The following is a 14,229-nucleotide window of genomic DNA, read 5'->3' as shown; positions in this document are numbered from 1 at the left end:
TGTACATGTATAGGTGAGTTGACAACTTAATTTAAGGAGTTTGTCAAACTGAAAAAGAAAAAATCTGTCTCAACTTATTAACATATGGATTTTCAACACACAGTCTTTCTTCCACCTAACAATAGATAATTATTAAGTTGGTGAAACTTGTAGATCTCGTGATCAAACTTATAAAGCTGAGTAGCCTACTGGACTGAACGTCAGAACCTTCCAGACCACGCGGTCCACGCCTGAGCAGAAATGATGGAACAGGATCCTGCACATTCGAAATCAAAGGTACGTGCGAAGTAGGCTATCCCATTTATTTTTGTTTTACAAGCATCAGCTATCAAAATACGGCACACAGTGCATATACATTGTTGTCACATGACACTACATATTATTGTAACGTTACAATTTGCCCTTTTGCTAATGTGAACAGTTGAACAACACAAGATGGATTTTAGCTAGCTACTGTATCTAGCTGCCTTCCATGTTAGCTACCTGAACCATTTGAAAATGTGACCTTTAGGTAGTTGGCGTCTTCCAAGTTACCTGCAGCTCGCTCTAATTTGGAGTTAGTAATGTAACTTTTTAGCTATCTGGTGTCTTCACATTTTGTTATGTTTTGTTTCACCGTGGCGGCTGAATTACCGTGCATTTAACATTTTAACATTAACGTTAGCTAGTTCACGTGGTACGCAAGTTTCCACTGTGTATGGAGATGAAAAGGCAGTGTCGGAGAGAGGTGTAACAATTATTATTTTTTTTTTTAATCTGATGCCTATGTTGTTTGTTTTTTTGTGCTTCATAATGTTCTCCAAGGTCATAGACCAGTTGCACATTTTGATTTCGTTATTTGTTATTTATTTATTAGCTCAGGCTAATTTAACATGATGCCTGCCATAGAATGCATTACGTTTTATGTGGGGGGGATGGTGGGGTTGCGCGACGTTTTATGTGGGGGGATGGTGGGGGTGCGCGAGCCGAGTCAGGATGTACAGTAGGTGGTGTAACGCGGGAAAACAAGTTTGGGAACCACTGGGTTAGGCCAGTTTTTTTTTTTACTGTGCATAGGTTTGAGGAATCAATCGGTCAATCCGTGTCTATCCGTGCCTACAAACCACATTTTAGATTTTGTTCATCCTTCATTTGCTTGAGTCATCCATAGCAGTACATAAGGTTATTATTATTTTGTATTTTATTTAACAATGTTCGATAGTTAGGCAACGGACATGTGTCATTGCTTTGTATGTCCACGTGTTACGTGTCCGCCTCATTTTCTTTGAGCTTGCTGGGTTTTTGTTAAATTTGAACAGTATGACATTACAAAAGGCAACATTATGATGGCAAAATAAGTTATATTAGGCTACTGTTTGCTGGGAAAGCTGTGGCAAGCATTAGAGGTCTGAATCACCTATAAATTGAGTAATAGGCCTACATTTTTACTTTAAAAAATGAATTGGATCTGTAAAATTTGCAAATTTGAAACACCAAGAAAGACTGATCTCTTAAAGCATTATAGACTTAGACATGGCCATGGTGGAGAATTTCTCCCTTGCCTTTATTGGGAGTGTTGTTGCTCATTTAAAACATGGGGCAGCCTACGTACACATCTGTCAAGAAATCATTCAACACGTGCATTAGTGACACGATCAGAAATACTGTCTTTTAAATGTCCATGTTGCTCTTTAAACTCCATTTCCACAGAAAGAGGATACTTTGAGCACATTAGCCACCATTTAAAAAAACAGGAAACTGTCCCATGTGTTTTTGAAAATTGTTCTTTCAAAACAAACATTTATGGAACTTATGCCTCTCACAGGAGCCGGAAACACTCACTGGACGTCTTCAAGCCTGAACTGTTGCAGAGGTATGTCAATCCCTTAAATGCAGGGGATGATCCTATTGTTGAGGAAGATACTCAGGAAGCAGTGAGTGATCTTATAGATGAAGAAATTGGAGAATTGCCTGAGTTAATTGAGAAAAATCTAGCCCACCTGCTGCTGAAATTGGAATGTATATTCAATGTACCGCAAATGTGTGTTAATGAGTTGGTGGAAGAATTGCACTTTGTTTCTTCATCAGCTTCAGGTCCTATTTTAAAAGAGATTTTACAGTCATGCATAAAGAAGCATAATTGTGACATTGATGATTTGGTAATCTCAGAGATGGTGACAGACCTATGCGAGTGCAACCCAATTACATTAGCTCTAAGGAGTAATGGACCTTTTTCCACATCCCACAAAAGAAGAGTGTATTTCAAGGAGCATTTTTCCATGGTGGAGCCGATTGAGTATTTGCACAGTGCCAGGGAGCAGAGAAGTTTCCAATATATACCCATTTTGAAGTCATTACTTGAGGTTTTGAAGGTGAAAGAGATCCATGATTTTCTCACACATAATTGTGAAACAGATGGGAGATCTGAAACTCAATACAAGTCATTTCGAGATGGCACAAATTTTAAAAACAATGAATTGCTATCAGAAAATAATCCAGCCATTTCTCTAATTCTGTATGTGGATGACTTTGAGGTATGTAATCCACTCGGCACGTCAAGAAAAAAACACAAAGTTACTGCTGTGTATTGGGTTCTAGCTAATGTGCCACCTTTGCTCAGGTCCTCTCTGACATCAATCTACCTAGCCATCCTCTGCAAGGCTGAGGATTTAAAAAGGTTTGGCTATAGTGCAGTGTTACAACCTCTGCTAAAGGATCTTGCCAGCCTAGAAGAGGAAGGACTGTACATTCCTTCTTTAGGAATAAATGTCAAAGGTACTGTGTACTGTGTTGTTGCAGATAACCTTGGTGCCCACTCAATCGGAGGATTTGTGGAAAGCTTCTCAAGTACACATGTATGCAGGTTCTGTCTTGGAGAAAAATCCCAGTTCCAAGTAAGTGAAGTCAGAACAGGAGCATTTTGTCCTAGGACAATACAAGAGCACAAGGTGCATATTCAGACAGCACAGGGGAATACAAATCAGTCTCATTGTTGTGGAGTAAAAAGACAGTGCCCACTGACTGAAAAACTAAAACATTTTGACGTCTTATGTGGCTACCCACCTGATTTGCTACACGATCTCTTTGAAGGTATTGTACCTTTAGAGTTAGCGCTGTGTCTAAATGCATTCATCAAAGAGAGATACTTCACATTTAATGAGCTAAATCAATTGATTAAAGAGTTCCCATACAGATGGGCAGATAAAACAGATGCACCACAACCAGTTCCATTGAGTTATGCCACAAGAAAAAGTGTGGGTGGGAATGCCCATGAAAATTGGGCTTTGCTTCGCCTCCTTCCTCTGATAGTTGGAGAAAGAATACCAGAGAGTGATCCAAAATGGCTGGTCCTTCTTAACCTAAAGGACATAGTTGAACTTGTTATTGCCTCTGTTCATACAGACTCAACTATTTGTTACCTTGACAGCAAGATTTCTGAGCATCGGCACAGATTCCTGGCAGCTTTCCCACAGCAAACACTAATTCCGAAGCATCATTTTCTAGAGCACTACCCACAGCTGATAAAGGCTTTTGGCCCACTTGTGTCTTTGTGGACTATGCGCTTCGAGGCTAAACATAGCTTTTTTAAGCGTGTGGTCAGGCATACCCACAGCTTCAGAAATATTCTGTTGTCTCTTGCAGTGAAGCATCAGTTAATGCTTGCATACCATCTACATAGCAGTAAAATTGTCCAATCATCTCTACAGGTAACAAAACGGTCAACAGTAAATTTGACTGTGCTGAGGGAAGATCTTAAGAAAGCACTGGAAACAAAACTCCCTGGTGAGTCATTTGTCCAGTTGGCAAACACTGTGTGTTACAGTGGCACCAGTTACTCCACTGGAATGATCTTGGCATATGGTTCAACAGGTGGTCTGCCAGATTTTGCAGAATTGATTCAGATAGTTGTTATAAAAGGGCAAGTCAGCTTCATTGTGAAATGTTTTAATTCATGGTTCATTGAGCATCTAAGAAGCTATGAGCTTGAGAACACAAGAAGTGTTAAAGTTATTGAGCCAAGTGAATTGTCTGACATCTTCCCAATGGCAGCATACATGGTTGCAGGAAAGCGCATGGTGACCTTGAAGCGATACATTCATTTTCCATAGAGGGTGAAGTAGTTGTTACACCTTATTATTTATTTGACATTACCCACAACACCTCATAACACGTCTTTAATAGACTTCTACAGGTTCCATGTATGTATCTGCTTGTTAGTTTGACAAAAATGTTTTTAAGGTAACACTGAAGACTTGGTGTGTAGTTTGTTGATTAAAAAAAAAATATCAGTGTTATGTGAAAGCCAGTTTCTTTCTGGATCAGTGTTTATGTTCTTTTTTTGATATTCAATGTTTAGAGGATTTGACTGGATGTATTCTGCTGTTACTCTAATTGAAGTGATATGGTTTCTCTTACAGATGCCCCAATGTCTCAATTACCCAAACTCCGCATCATTCTTCAGGACCATGACATTCGCAAACTGGACTTGCCTCATGGAATCCCTGGGACTGTGGCTGAACTTGAATCAATTGTGAAAGAGACATTTGAGCTTAACGGGAACTTTACTTTGCATTATAAGGATGCAGGTTTTGGAGATGAATATTTTTCTCTTACCTCAACAAGTGAACTCCAGGACAAGGACACAATAAAGGTGATTCACGTTGTTGAACCTCCCACATATACTCTGACGTTTACTGATCTGGACAGCACCATTGAAAATGAGACTTCCATCCATACCTCTGACCATCCTTCAGTGACCTCCATCAGTCCTAACAGCAGTTGCTCTACTGGATCGGCTGATACAGTCATCCTCTCATCACCTGAACACACAACTCGGCGTTCTCAGTGTTGGCCTACTGAATTTCCAATACCTCGTTTTGCCTATGACACAGAACTTGTGCTAGCGTCAAGAAATGAAGCTTTCAAAAAGGATGGAATTTATCTGGTATTCACCTCAATCCTCCAAGATATCCTTGAGAAAGTGGCTGAAACTGTCTTTCAGTATGTGGCCTACCCAACAAATGCACAATTGTCTGATGTTGCTTTAGCACTAGTTCAAAAGCATCCATCCCTTAAAGAGCCGGGATCATATAATGGATGCTATGGATGGCTACAAAGACTAAAATATAAAATGGGAAATTATAGATCAAAACTGAGAGGGTTAGGATGTCCTGAAGTTGATGTGAACTCTATCAGAAAGAAGAGAGCACATGACCGAGCACCTGCAAAAAATATAAAAAAGCCCAGAAGGGCAGAGGTGAACTATTTACCCCCTCACCCACAAGGAGAAACTGAAGGAAGCTTGGAAAATGAGAGACTGAACCTGTTTGATGAAGTAAACAAGAGGGACAACCATCAGATCATCACGGAAAAGATGGCGAAGACTTTCTCCATTCGTAGGCAAGAAATCGTCAATGAAGCACCAGCAGTCAGTGACTTGATAGGCCGATGGCCTGCTCTTTTTGATGCAGCTCAGGTAAGCATTTTTTCATAAAATGGTTTGCAAGTTATGTGCTATATTGGGGTCAATTTTTTAATATTGTGCCTTTTTTTTGTGCCTTTATTTTATACAGATAAATGAAGAATTCAAACGCATCTCTACCATTAACCTGGAGCCGACATTCATGGCCAAACTGGACCAGTACTCCCCCAAAATAATGGCCTTGGTGTCCTCAAAAGGAGGGGCTGCAAAAATAAATATTCAGCGAATAAAGAACATGTTGCTAGAGGTATGAATGAACATAACAGTTAATTTCAAGTAGAAAACAACTTTTTCTTATAGGTCATGGCAAGGCCTCGTAACTCCCAGCCTATATAATTACTAAAACAGGAAACAAAACAAGTTAGATTCAAAAGCAGAACTTAGATTAAAATGGCTCTTTACAAACATTTGTTGAAATACTAGCAATTGAATTGAGTTATAATATCTATTTATTATTTAATCTTCCAGGGTATCACTAATTGCTATAGTCCAGTCATAAGTCATCCTTCAGCTATTCTCAGTGAGTAGTGGTAATTATTAAAAGCCTGTCTTCAAAATTCTTCTTAGGATGATTCTGTGGAAATGAGAAGAGAGGTTGCTATTCGTGCCCTCATTGTGTTCCTGAAAGAAAAGGAGGAAGACCTCTTCAAAGAGGTAGGTAAATCTGAGTAGTGTATAGTGTTGTGCATAAGTTAAAGCGTATCTTTCGCCAAAATGTATCCTAAGGTGTTTTTGTGAATGTCCCCGAGTCAAACTTTCGGTTTTCGTTTAAAACCATAATTCCGAAGCGCCACTTTTATGCTTGTCTGTGTTGTCATTTTCGGGTCAAATGGCCTTTTGAATGGGAATCGTAGGGGCACTACTATTTTGATACATGATCGTGTCAAAATCGCTATTTTTTTAAATAGCGATTTTTAAAAAAATGTAAAACACTAAGACGGCTCGACACAACATGACACTTTGATCAAAGTATCATCAGTGTCTCTACACATGAGCTTGAGCAATGAGAACATTGTTTGTGTACAGAGTTTACTAAAAGAAAGGTTTTGAACAACTCACTTGGTTTTTCTGCTCGCCGCCATCTTGCCAGCCAAGGAGTGAGTTTTCCAGAACCTTTCTTTTTAGTAAACTATGTGTACACAAACAATGTTCAATGCTCGAGTTAATGTGTAGACACTGATGATGCTTCCATCAAAGTTTCATGTTGTGTCGAGCCTTCTTAGTGTTTTAAAAATAGCGATTTGACGCGATCATGTGTCAAAATAGTAGTGCCCCTATGATTCCCATTCAAAAGGCCATTGATCCCGAAAACGACAATGCGGACAAGCTTAAAAGTGGCGATCGGATGTAATTATGCTTTTAAACTAAAGTTTGACTCGGGTACATTCACAAAAACACCCTAGGATGCATTTTGGCAAAAGTTACTCTTTAAGACTCCCATGCTAAAGTTTATTTTAAAATGCCAGTTATTTCATGGATCCAGGATATTATGCATCCTGATAAAGTCCTCCCTTGGCCTTTGGAATTAAAATATCCCCACATCACACCCTTCACCATACCTAGAGATTGGCGTGGAGTACTTTTTATAAGATCTATCAATGCAAATCAAACCAACTATTATTTCTAACTGAAATAAAACCATGCCAATCTCTGGGTATGGTGAAGGGTGGGGCTATTTTAATTCCAAAGGCCAAGGGAACTTTATCAGGATGCATAGTATCCTGGATCCATGAAATAACTGGCCTTTAAAAATACAAATCTGCCTGCTTCTATGGGAATTTAAGATGGGGGGTTCCTTACTTATGCCCTCTGTATTTTAAGGAATAATATTTATTTAATCTTTTTTTTAAATTTATTGTTATCATGTTTCAACACACTTTAGGTCAATATCACGCTGGAATTCTCCTTTAAAACACTTATTTTGCTTCTGATTAGGATGATGGGGACATTACCAACGACCTGATGAAGATTGTCATAGCAAGAAGTGCCACACCATCTAGCGCAAACATTGTGATTGAGGGAACCGAAGTCCTTGCATACCTGAATGTACCCAGAGCCTGTGCCTTGCTAATGGGGCTGATCTACTCGCTCAACCTAAGCTATCCAAGGGAGTTGAGGCATACTTTTGAGGTATTTCAAAAGATATTCCTTGAGCTGGATGGTCTGAAAGCTAGCCCAAGGGTAATGTCTCTAAAAAATAAGCTGCTGTGCTAAAAATGTGAAGAATTAAACTGCTGTCATTGAGTTCCTCAGAAAATGTATCAATAATATGACAAGTTTTGTTGTTCATACAGAAGTCTTGCACTGTTGGCATGCAATTTAATTTGTTTTAATCCAATTCTGTATTTTTTTTGTATTTGTATTGTTTTTTTAAGAAAAGCAAAAAGGTACAAAGTAAAAGTTCCATTGCCTTACAAGTTCCTTTTCCATACTGTAAGTTGAATGATCGGAAAACTATAGCCCAAAGGTAATGTATCTAAAAAATGTACAGAAGTCTTGCACTGTTGACATGCAATTTAATGTTTTATTAATCAAATTCAAATTGTTACTATTATTATTTTATTTTAAGAAAAGCAAAAAGGTACAAAGTAAAAGTTATATTGCCTTACAAGTTCCTTTTTATATATGCTCCTTAAGTTGAAAGAAAACTTAAGCTCAAAGGTAATGTATCTGAAAAATGTTACTCAGGAAATGTATCAAAGTTTTGTTGCTCATACACATATAAATAACACTGCCTCTTGGAATTGAGTGTTCCAAATCTGATTTATTTTATTATTTTATTTTAAGAAAAGCAAAAAGGTGCTTACATTTTCTGCAAAGGACAATGTGCAAAATGAGGCAATGTTTTGTTTTTTGATGCTTAGTCAGACTAAGAATGTTATTGCCATAAATGTTTTATCATTGCGTTAATAATAAACAAATGAATTGGAATTGCTTTGTGTTTTTATTCAGACATACGTGAAATAAGTTACTAGAACATAAAAAAATTAAGGTAACAATTTGCATGGATCTTTTTAAGTAATTTCAACTACGCTGTTTTTGAGTAGATATTGTGAGACCTTTATAGTTAGAAGAACTCAAATAGTTTATTTGTCCTCTAAAAGCTTAATTAAGTCGAACCAACTTAATTATATTAAGTTGAACCAACTTAATTATATTAATTTGATCACAATATAATTCAGTTGCTTGTGCTAAACAAATTGAGTTGGTCTAACTATATAAGTCTCGCAATATTTACTCAAAAACCGCTAAGTTGAAATTACTTAAAAAGATCCATGCAAATTGTTACCTTAATTTTTTTAAGTTGAGACAGTGTATTATTTTTTAGAGTGCAGAAGAACAGACATAACCTACACGGCCAAATGCTATTCATTCTGTATGCTTGGAAACCTGCTTAAAAGAAGAACAAATTTACTTTCAAGGCAGAGATTACTGCAGATTTCCCTCATCAGCTACATTACTCTATTGCCTATTTGTTACTCTCTGTTATAGGTCTGGGCACACTGAAGGCTTGTCAAAGATGGCCATATATGTTTTCATTTGCTTATTTGAACTATAACAAGAAAAAAACATCTATATTCTCCTTGAAGAATATAGTTTGTCTTGACAAACCTTCGTATAGTCTGTCTTGACAAACCTTCGGCCTTCGTATGAGAGCGGAAATGGCTGGTGAAAACAGCAGCACGTGCACACTGATGAAGAAGTAAAGGTAGGCCTATGGTCAACGGCACTGCAACCACCAGGAGGAGGTTCATTTGTGACAGGCGAAGGCCAACAAGTAACTGTACTGTGCAGTATCTTTCATGCATCTAGATTACAGTGTTAGATTCTAGTCCGTCAGTAGGCCTATCCTCCAGGTCTATTTGTAAGGAATATACCCTGTTGCTTCTATAGCAGGTTTGGGCAAACTGCGACCGCCAAACATTTCATTTGGTTATCAGGCTGCTCGCTATTTTTTCCTGCAAGAGACGACGTTGGTTAGCTTTACTGCAAACTGCTTTTCACTCTTCTTAGAGAACGTTTACAATGTCAATGTCAAAACATCATGTTACATAGATAGGCCTACTCATTGTTATCTCCTTTGCAGCAGACTTGAACATTATGCTCCTCCATTTAATTGGGAATGTGTCTGAGTGCTCACAAGAGGGAGAGAGAGCGGCAGGTTCCAGCTGGCTTGTCATTGTTGATAATTGATATCTCCTTCTTTTAAAAGGAAATCATGAACGCAACAGTAGTTCCCACTACTGACCATTTATAAACTGTGAGAGGGCACAGCCATAGGTAGGCCTACATCACTAGCCATAGGAAGTGGAGCTGGCAGAAGAGTTCTCTGATTGAGAATTGAACGTGAATTGTTCTTAAAGCGACAGTGCACAATTTATAAATTTGTTAAACAGCACCAAATTAGCAGTATGTTTTTAAAGCAATTAATATTTTAAAACAAAATTATTATATTAATTATATATTTGTGTATGTGTGTTTTTCAAAACCCAATGTGGCCCTTGAGCCAAAAAGTTTGCCCACCTCTGTTCTATAGTGTAAAAACCATTGCAACCATTTAATAGAACACATTTACAATTTTGGAGCTACTGAAATGAAAAATGTATAGCTTACGTCTTTGCTTAAATGTTAAATATTTCAGCAGCTATTCTGGCACTCACCGTGGTGAAGCTTGTGGGAGCAGGACAGGTCAGCTCTATTTTCTGTGGAAGTAAAAGAGATGAAACCCAGGTTTTTCTTAGTACTTTCACTCATTTTCTTAGATATATACAGTTTGGTGAGGTGAAAGAATGGTGGAGTGGTCTTGAGTGTTCTGCATATCTGGTTCATCTCAGGTAGCCATGGTACAGTATTGTGAAGGTAATTAGATTGATGGACGTTTATGCTTTCTATGTTTTTTGTCAGTTATTTAATGCTGGTGTTGAATGTAAACCACATGACAGAACAGAACAGGGGAGTGTAAGCCTGTGTATCAGAAGACTGGGTCGTTGGGAAAATGTGCACATTTAAATATCTGTGTGCATTAACTGTATGTGAATACATTCTGACACTTCAGACATTGCTTAGAGTAGTAAAAAGAGTGGGGAATGCATACCATAGGGAGATTGGGAGCTGTTTATGATGAATTTGAATACCTTGTCCAAACTAACTGTAAGGTCATTCTAGCCTAGATAAGAGACCTTTTGTCATTTTGAACATTCCTTCTTCTGCCACAGACTAATTACACTACATTAAAGGAACAGAAATAACAAAAAAAGTCACTATTGTGTATTTGCATCATGGATGCCATTTGTTTACTGTTGACTGCATTACATTGATGTCAAAATAAACAATCTCTTTCCAGGCAGGAGTCTTTTAAAGATGTTTAACCTCTTTCAAGGCCTGCCAAGATGTGTTTTCTTTGGAGATATCTGAGACTGATTAATTGCTTTAACCAACAACACAGGCTTGCTACTGTTCCCTTGAACGCAGAAATATGCACACATAATGAGCACCTCCTCCAATAAAGGTGTGATATTTATTCGTCATATAGATATTCTGTATTATAATTAAGCAGTGATGGTTTGTAATTGGCTCATGCAAATTTCTCCTGTTAGAACATGTCCCTATCCAAAATCCATGGCTCACCTGAATTATTCTTTATTGCCTGAGACAATCTGCCTGGGCGGAAAGATTGAGCAGTAGGCGGTGGTAGCATGGTGGTTAAAAAGCTGGGCTAGCATGCATTATAGCCTGAAAAGTTGTAGGTTTAATTCCCAGCTTCCACCGTTGTGCCCTTGAGCAAGGTACTTACAGTAACCTCAAGTTGCTCCGGATACAATGGCTCTTCTAATATAATTGACATTCACTACCGTTCAAATGTTTGGGGTCACTTTGGGGTCACAATTTCCATTATAGACAGAATATTAATTACAACATTAATGATGAATGTCTAAGTGACCCCAAACTGTTGAAAGGCATGCAGTGTATGTAAGTGACTTTGGATAAAAAGCATTTTACATTTACATTTTACAGGTTTACATTTTTTAAGCTCTGAGCAAAAATGCATGCATGAAAACCCATCTGAAACCAATAATAATTGAAATAAATAAATAACATTCTGGAAATGCACAACTTTATTTGTGAGAGTAGAGCTTTTGGAAAGTAACTGCAAAATGCAATATCAGAAGAACTGAAGCAAATGCGTCCCGATGTCAGAAAACTCATGCTATACCACTGATTGTCGTATGAGCCCTCTGGTCCCCAAAGTGCAAACTTCTGCAACTGTTGTGCTTCCTAAAGGATGACATGTTTTGTACTCACAGGTAAACATTCATTATGCCGTTTGCTTGGACACCATGTCTCTTTTGATGAGCATGTGTTGCCTCTAATGATGAATGCTGCCAGCTTCTCACCGTAAACAATTTCACAGCTAATGAATTAATTTGGCTCGCAGCACCACAAAGCATATCAGATGAGCAACCTGGTTGAGTATAATGAGGCGGAGAAGTCCCTACTGAGTGTTGTGTCAGGACACCTAATCATAGAAGCATCAGTACAGTGTGCTGTATTCCGGAGCGCTGCTGGGGGGTGGGGGGGGGTTAGTACGATTCTAAGGTCCAAGCACTGGGCCCTGGCTGTATTTTGAGAAAATGTGTCAGCAACAATTAACATTTTGATTTTACGTGCATATGAAAGTGTTTAGTTGAATCTTGATTTGTGATTCTGATTAGGCTTAAGTTTAGGCTTTACAACATTTATTCTTCTAGGAACACTTTTTTGTTTTCTAATGGCATAATTATAGCGGGATAGTGAAAGTACACTGCTCAAAATAGCAGTGACAGGGAGCAGCTGCAGAAAGGGTTTTGTGTTGTCTCCATTTCCCTTAAGCCTTCATGGTGGTGATACCAATGTCCTATTGCCTGGGAATTAACATGACGTTGTGTGTTCCCCTGTCTGAACCAATTACTCTAGATTTCACTCTGCATCTGTATCCCATCTTTTATATTGTTTTGTAAATGGACTTTCATGTTCTTCCCTCCAACATTTTCCTTCAATTTCATTTCATTCCATTTCCATAACACATCCTCAAATTCAAAATGAAAGATAGTTTTCCTGTAGCTCAAATGTGGAAAGTTGCATCAAGAGAGATGTGAGTTGAGAGCAAAAGAAAATGGACAACCGGCTTTTGATCACGTTAAGTACAGCAAAGCTCTTTACAGCATATAACCTACCGGTATATATAACCTATAACCTTTTGGTGATGATATAATATCTACATTGTACATACATTATATGGACCAACCTTAGTCTATATGTTAGAATGTATACTCTTAAAGGTTGTATTAGCGATAGTGGGGATACGTCACTTCTCCCAAACAAAACTCGCTACTCCCTCCCCCTCCCTCCCGTGCAATTAAAACTCTCCTAAACGCGCATCTCGTTGGAAACGCTTTATTTTGCCTTTGAGTGGTTGCCAACCCTTGTTGGTAGCAATTGTTTTTGTGTACAGATCTCGGAGCCTAGGCTGCCTACAGAACACATTTTTTGATGGCCTGCTTATGGGGCAGGCAGCTAGCGGATCGTTAAGAAAAGATCAGATGAATGTGATCATTTATGTTTGGGTCTTCTTTGGGCCTGAAATCACTGATAACCTTTAAAACGAATGTATTAGAAATCTGGACATAGAGATGTGTTAAAAAAACACAAGTTGTGTTATTTTCAACACATTCGTTTTAAGAGTGTCTAGCCATTTTATCGCTTTTAAGGAGTTCTGAACAAATATAATAAGAAGTGATTACTCATAAAAAGCTAAGTTTAACTGATTTCAGATTGATTTCAGAAACTGAACATGTTTTCAAGAAGAAACAATATCAAAGATAAGGTATGTAACAGCTGATGGGCTGCCATGGGGAGTTAGGGAACCGCTGCAGTACCTCAAGGTAGAGCAAATAGCAAGGCGCTGAGAATATCAAGGTCACAGTTTTGGTACCTTGCAAATACACACACACAAAAACCATATGAGTATAGTGTTTGCAGCTCTGGAGTTCGTCTGTATGAATAACTATCCATTTCTCAATGTACATAGCCCCCATCATTTATGGACTGTGCTTTTCAGGGAGCTCTCAAATGTTTGCCAGTGTTCTTTGTGTGGTCTCATGTGTATTATATGTGGCTCAGCTGGCACTGATTGAAAACCCACCCACCCAGCCACACACACACACACACACACACACACACACATGCCCTGATTCAACACACATTCACTGTCTGACCTTCACTGCCTCCAAAAGTAAAGTTTAAGCACATTGATTTACTCCACTTATAGCAAGGTCAATGGAAAATCAAAGGAGGACTTTATAAATCAGGCAGCCAGGCACACCACAAAATACCTACCTTTCCCTGGGGAGCATGGGGGAGACTTGACCACCTGTCCACCCTCTCTGCAAAGGTTATCACAAAAAGGAGGTAAGGAGGCAAACCGTTTCATAAAGGCAAATATGGAGGAAAACACACTGCGCTCCCCGGTTTCATCAATGGACAGTTTGTAACCCAGCACACAGCTGGCCATCTTGCTGCTAACTAAAGAACTGGAGGTACACTGGGACTCCAGTATTAAATAATGTGTTTACTCTGATGTGTCTTGCATTCATATTCAGTAGGGAACACTGGGTATTGGTTACAAGCTGACTTGAGATGAGTTTATTACTGCGCTCCGGCTTTATCATTAAATAATGGGGTGTTAGACAAAAATTGTGTCAAGTAGATTACAAATTAATATGCTACGT

The 14,229-nt window shown here is 38.5% G+C and overlaps 1 protein-coding gene across 1 annotated transcript; it reads left to right on the top strand.

Annotated features, from left to right (window-relative positions):
* The first annotated feature begins 214 nt into the window (after positions 1-214).
* Positions 215-8,341, top strand: LOC121687644 (sterile alpha motif domain-containing protein 3-like). The gene is made up of 8 exons (XM_042066939.1): positions 215-276; positions 1,805-1,852; positions 2,779-2,873; positions 3,687-3,762; positions 4,398-5,455; positions 5,553-5,708; positions 6,029-6,115; positions 7,397-8,341. The coding sequence occupies exons 5-8, from the start codon at positions 4,406-4,408 to the stop codon at positions 7,673-7,675; spliced, it is 1,572 nt and encodes a 523-aa protein (XP_041922873.1). The 5' UTR covers positions 215-276; positions 1,805-1,852; positions 2,779-2,873; positions 3,687-3,762; positions 4,398-4,405; the 3' UTR covers positions 7,676-8,341.
* The last annotated feature ends 5,888 nt before the right edge of the window (positions 8,342-14,229 follow it).

The sequence above is a fragment of the Alosa sapidissima genome, chromosome 1, assembly GCF_018492685.1.
Source record: "Alosa sapidissima isolate fAloSap1 chromosome 1, fAloSap1.pri, whole genome shotgun sequence".
NCBI lineage: Eukaryota > Metazoa > Chordata > Actinopteri > Clupeiformes > Clupeidae > Alosa > Alosa sapidissima.
The sequence above is the reverse complement of the archived record's forward strand: the minus strand, read 5'-3'. Positions and strand labels throughout refer to the sequence as shown.

Coding starts and splice junctions, on each gene's coding strand:
- LOC121687644 (XM_042066939.1), top strand. CDS start 4,406: ATGTCTCAATTACCCAAACTCCGCATCATTCTTCAGGACCATGACATT. Junction 5,456..5,552: donor CTCTTTTTGATGCAGCTCAG/GTAAGCATTTTT, acceptor TATTTTATACAG/ATAAATGAAGAATTCAAACG. Junction 6,116..7,396: donor AGGAAGACCTCTTCAAAGAG/GTAGGTAAATCT, acceptor GCTTCTGATTAG/GATGATGGGGACATTACCAA.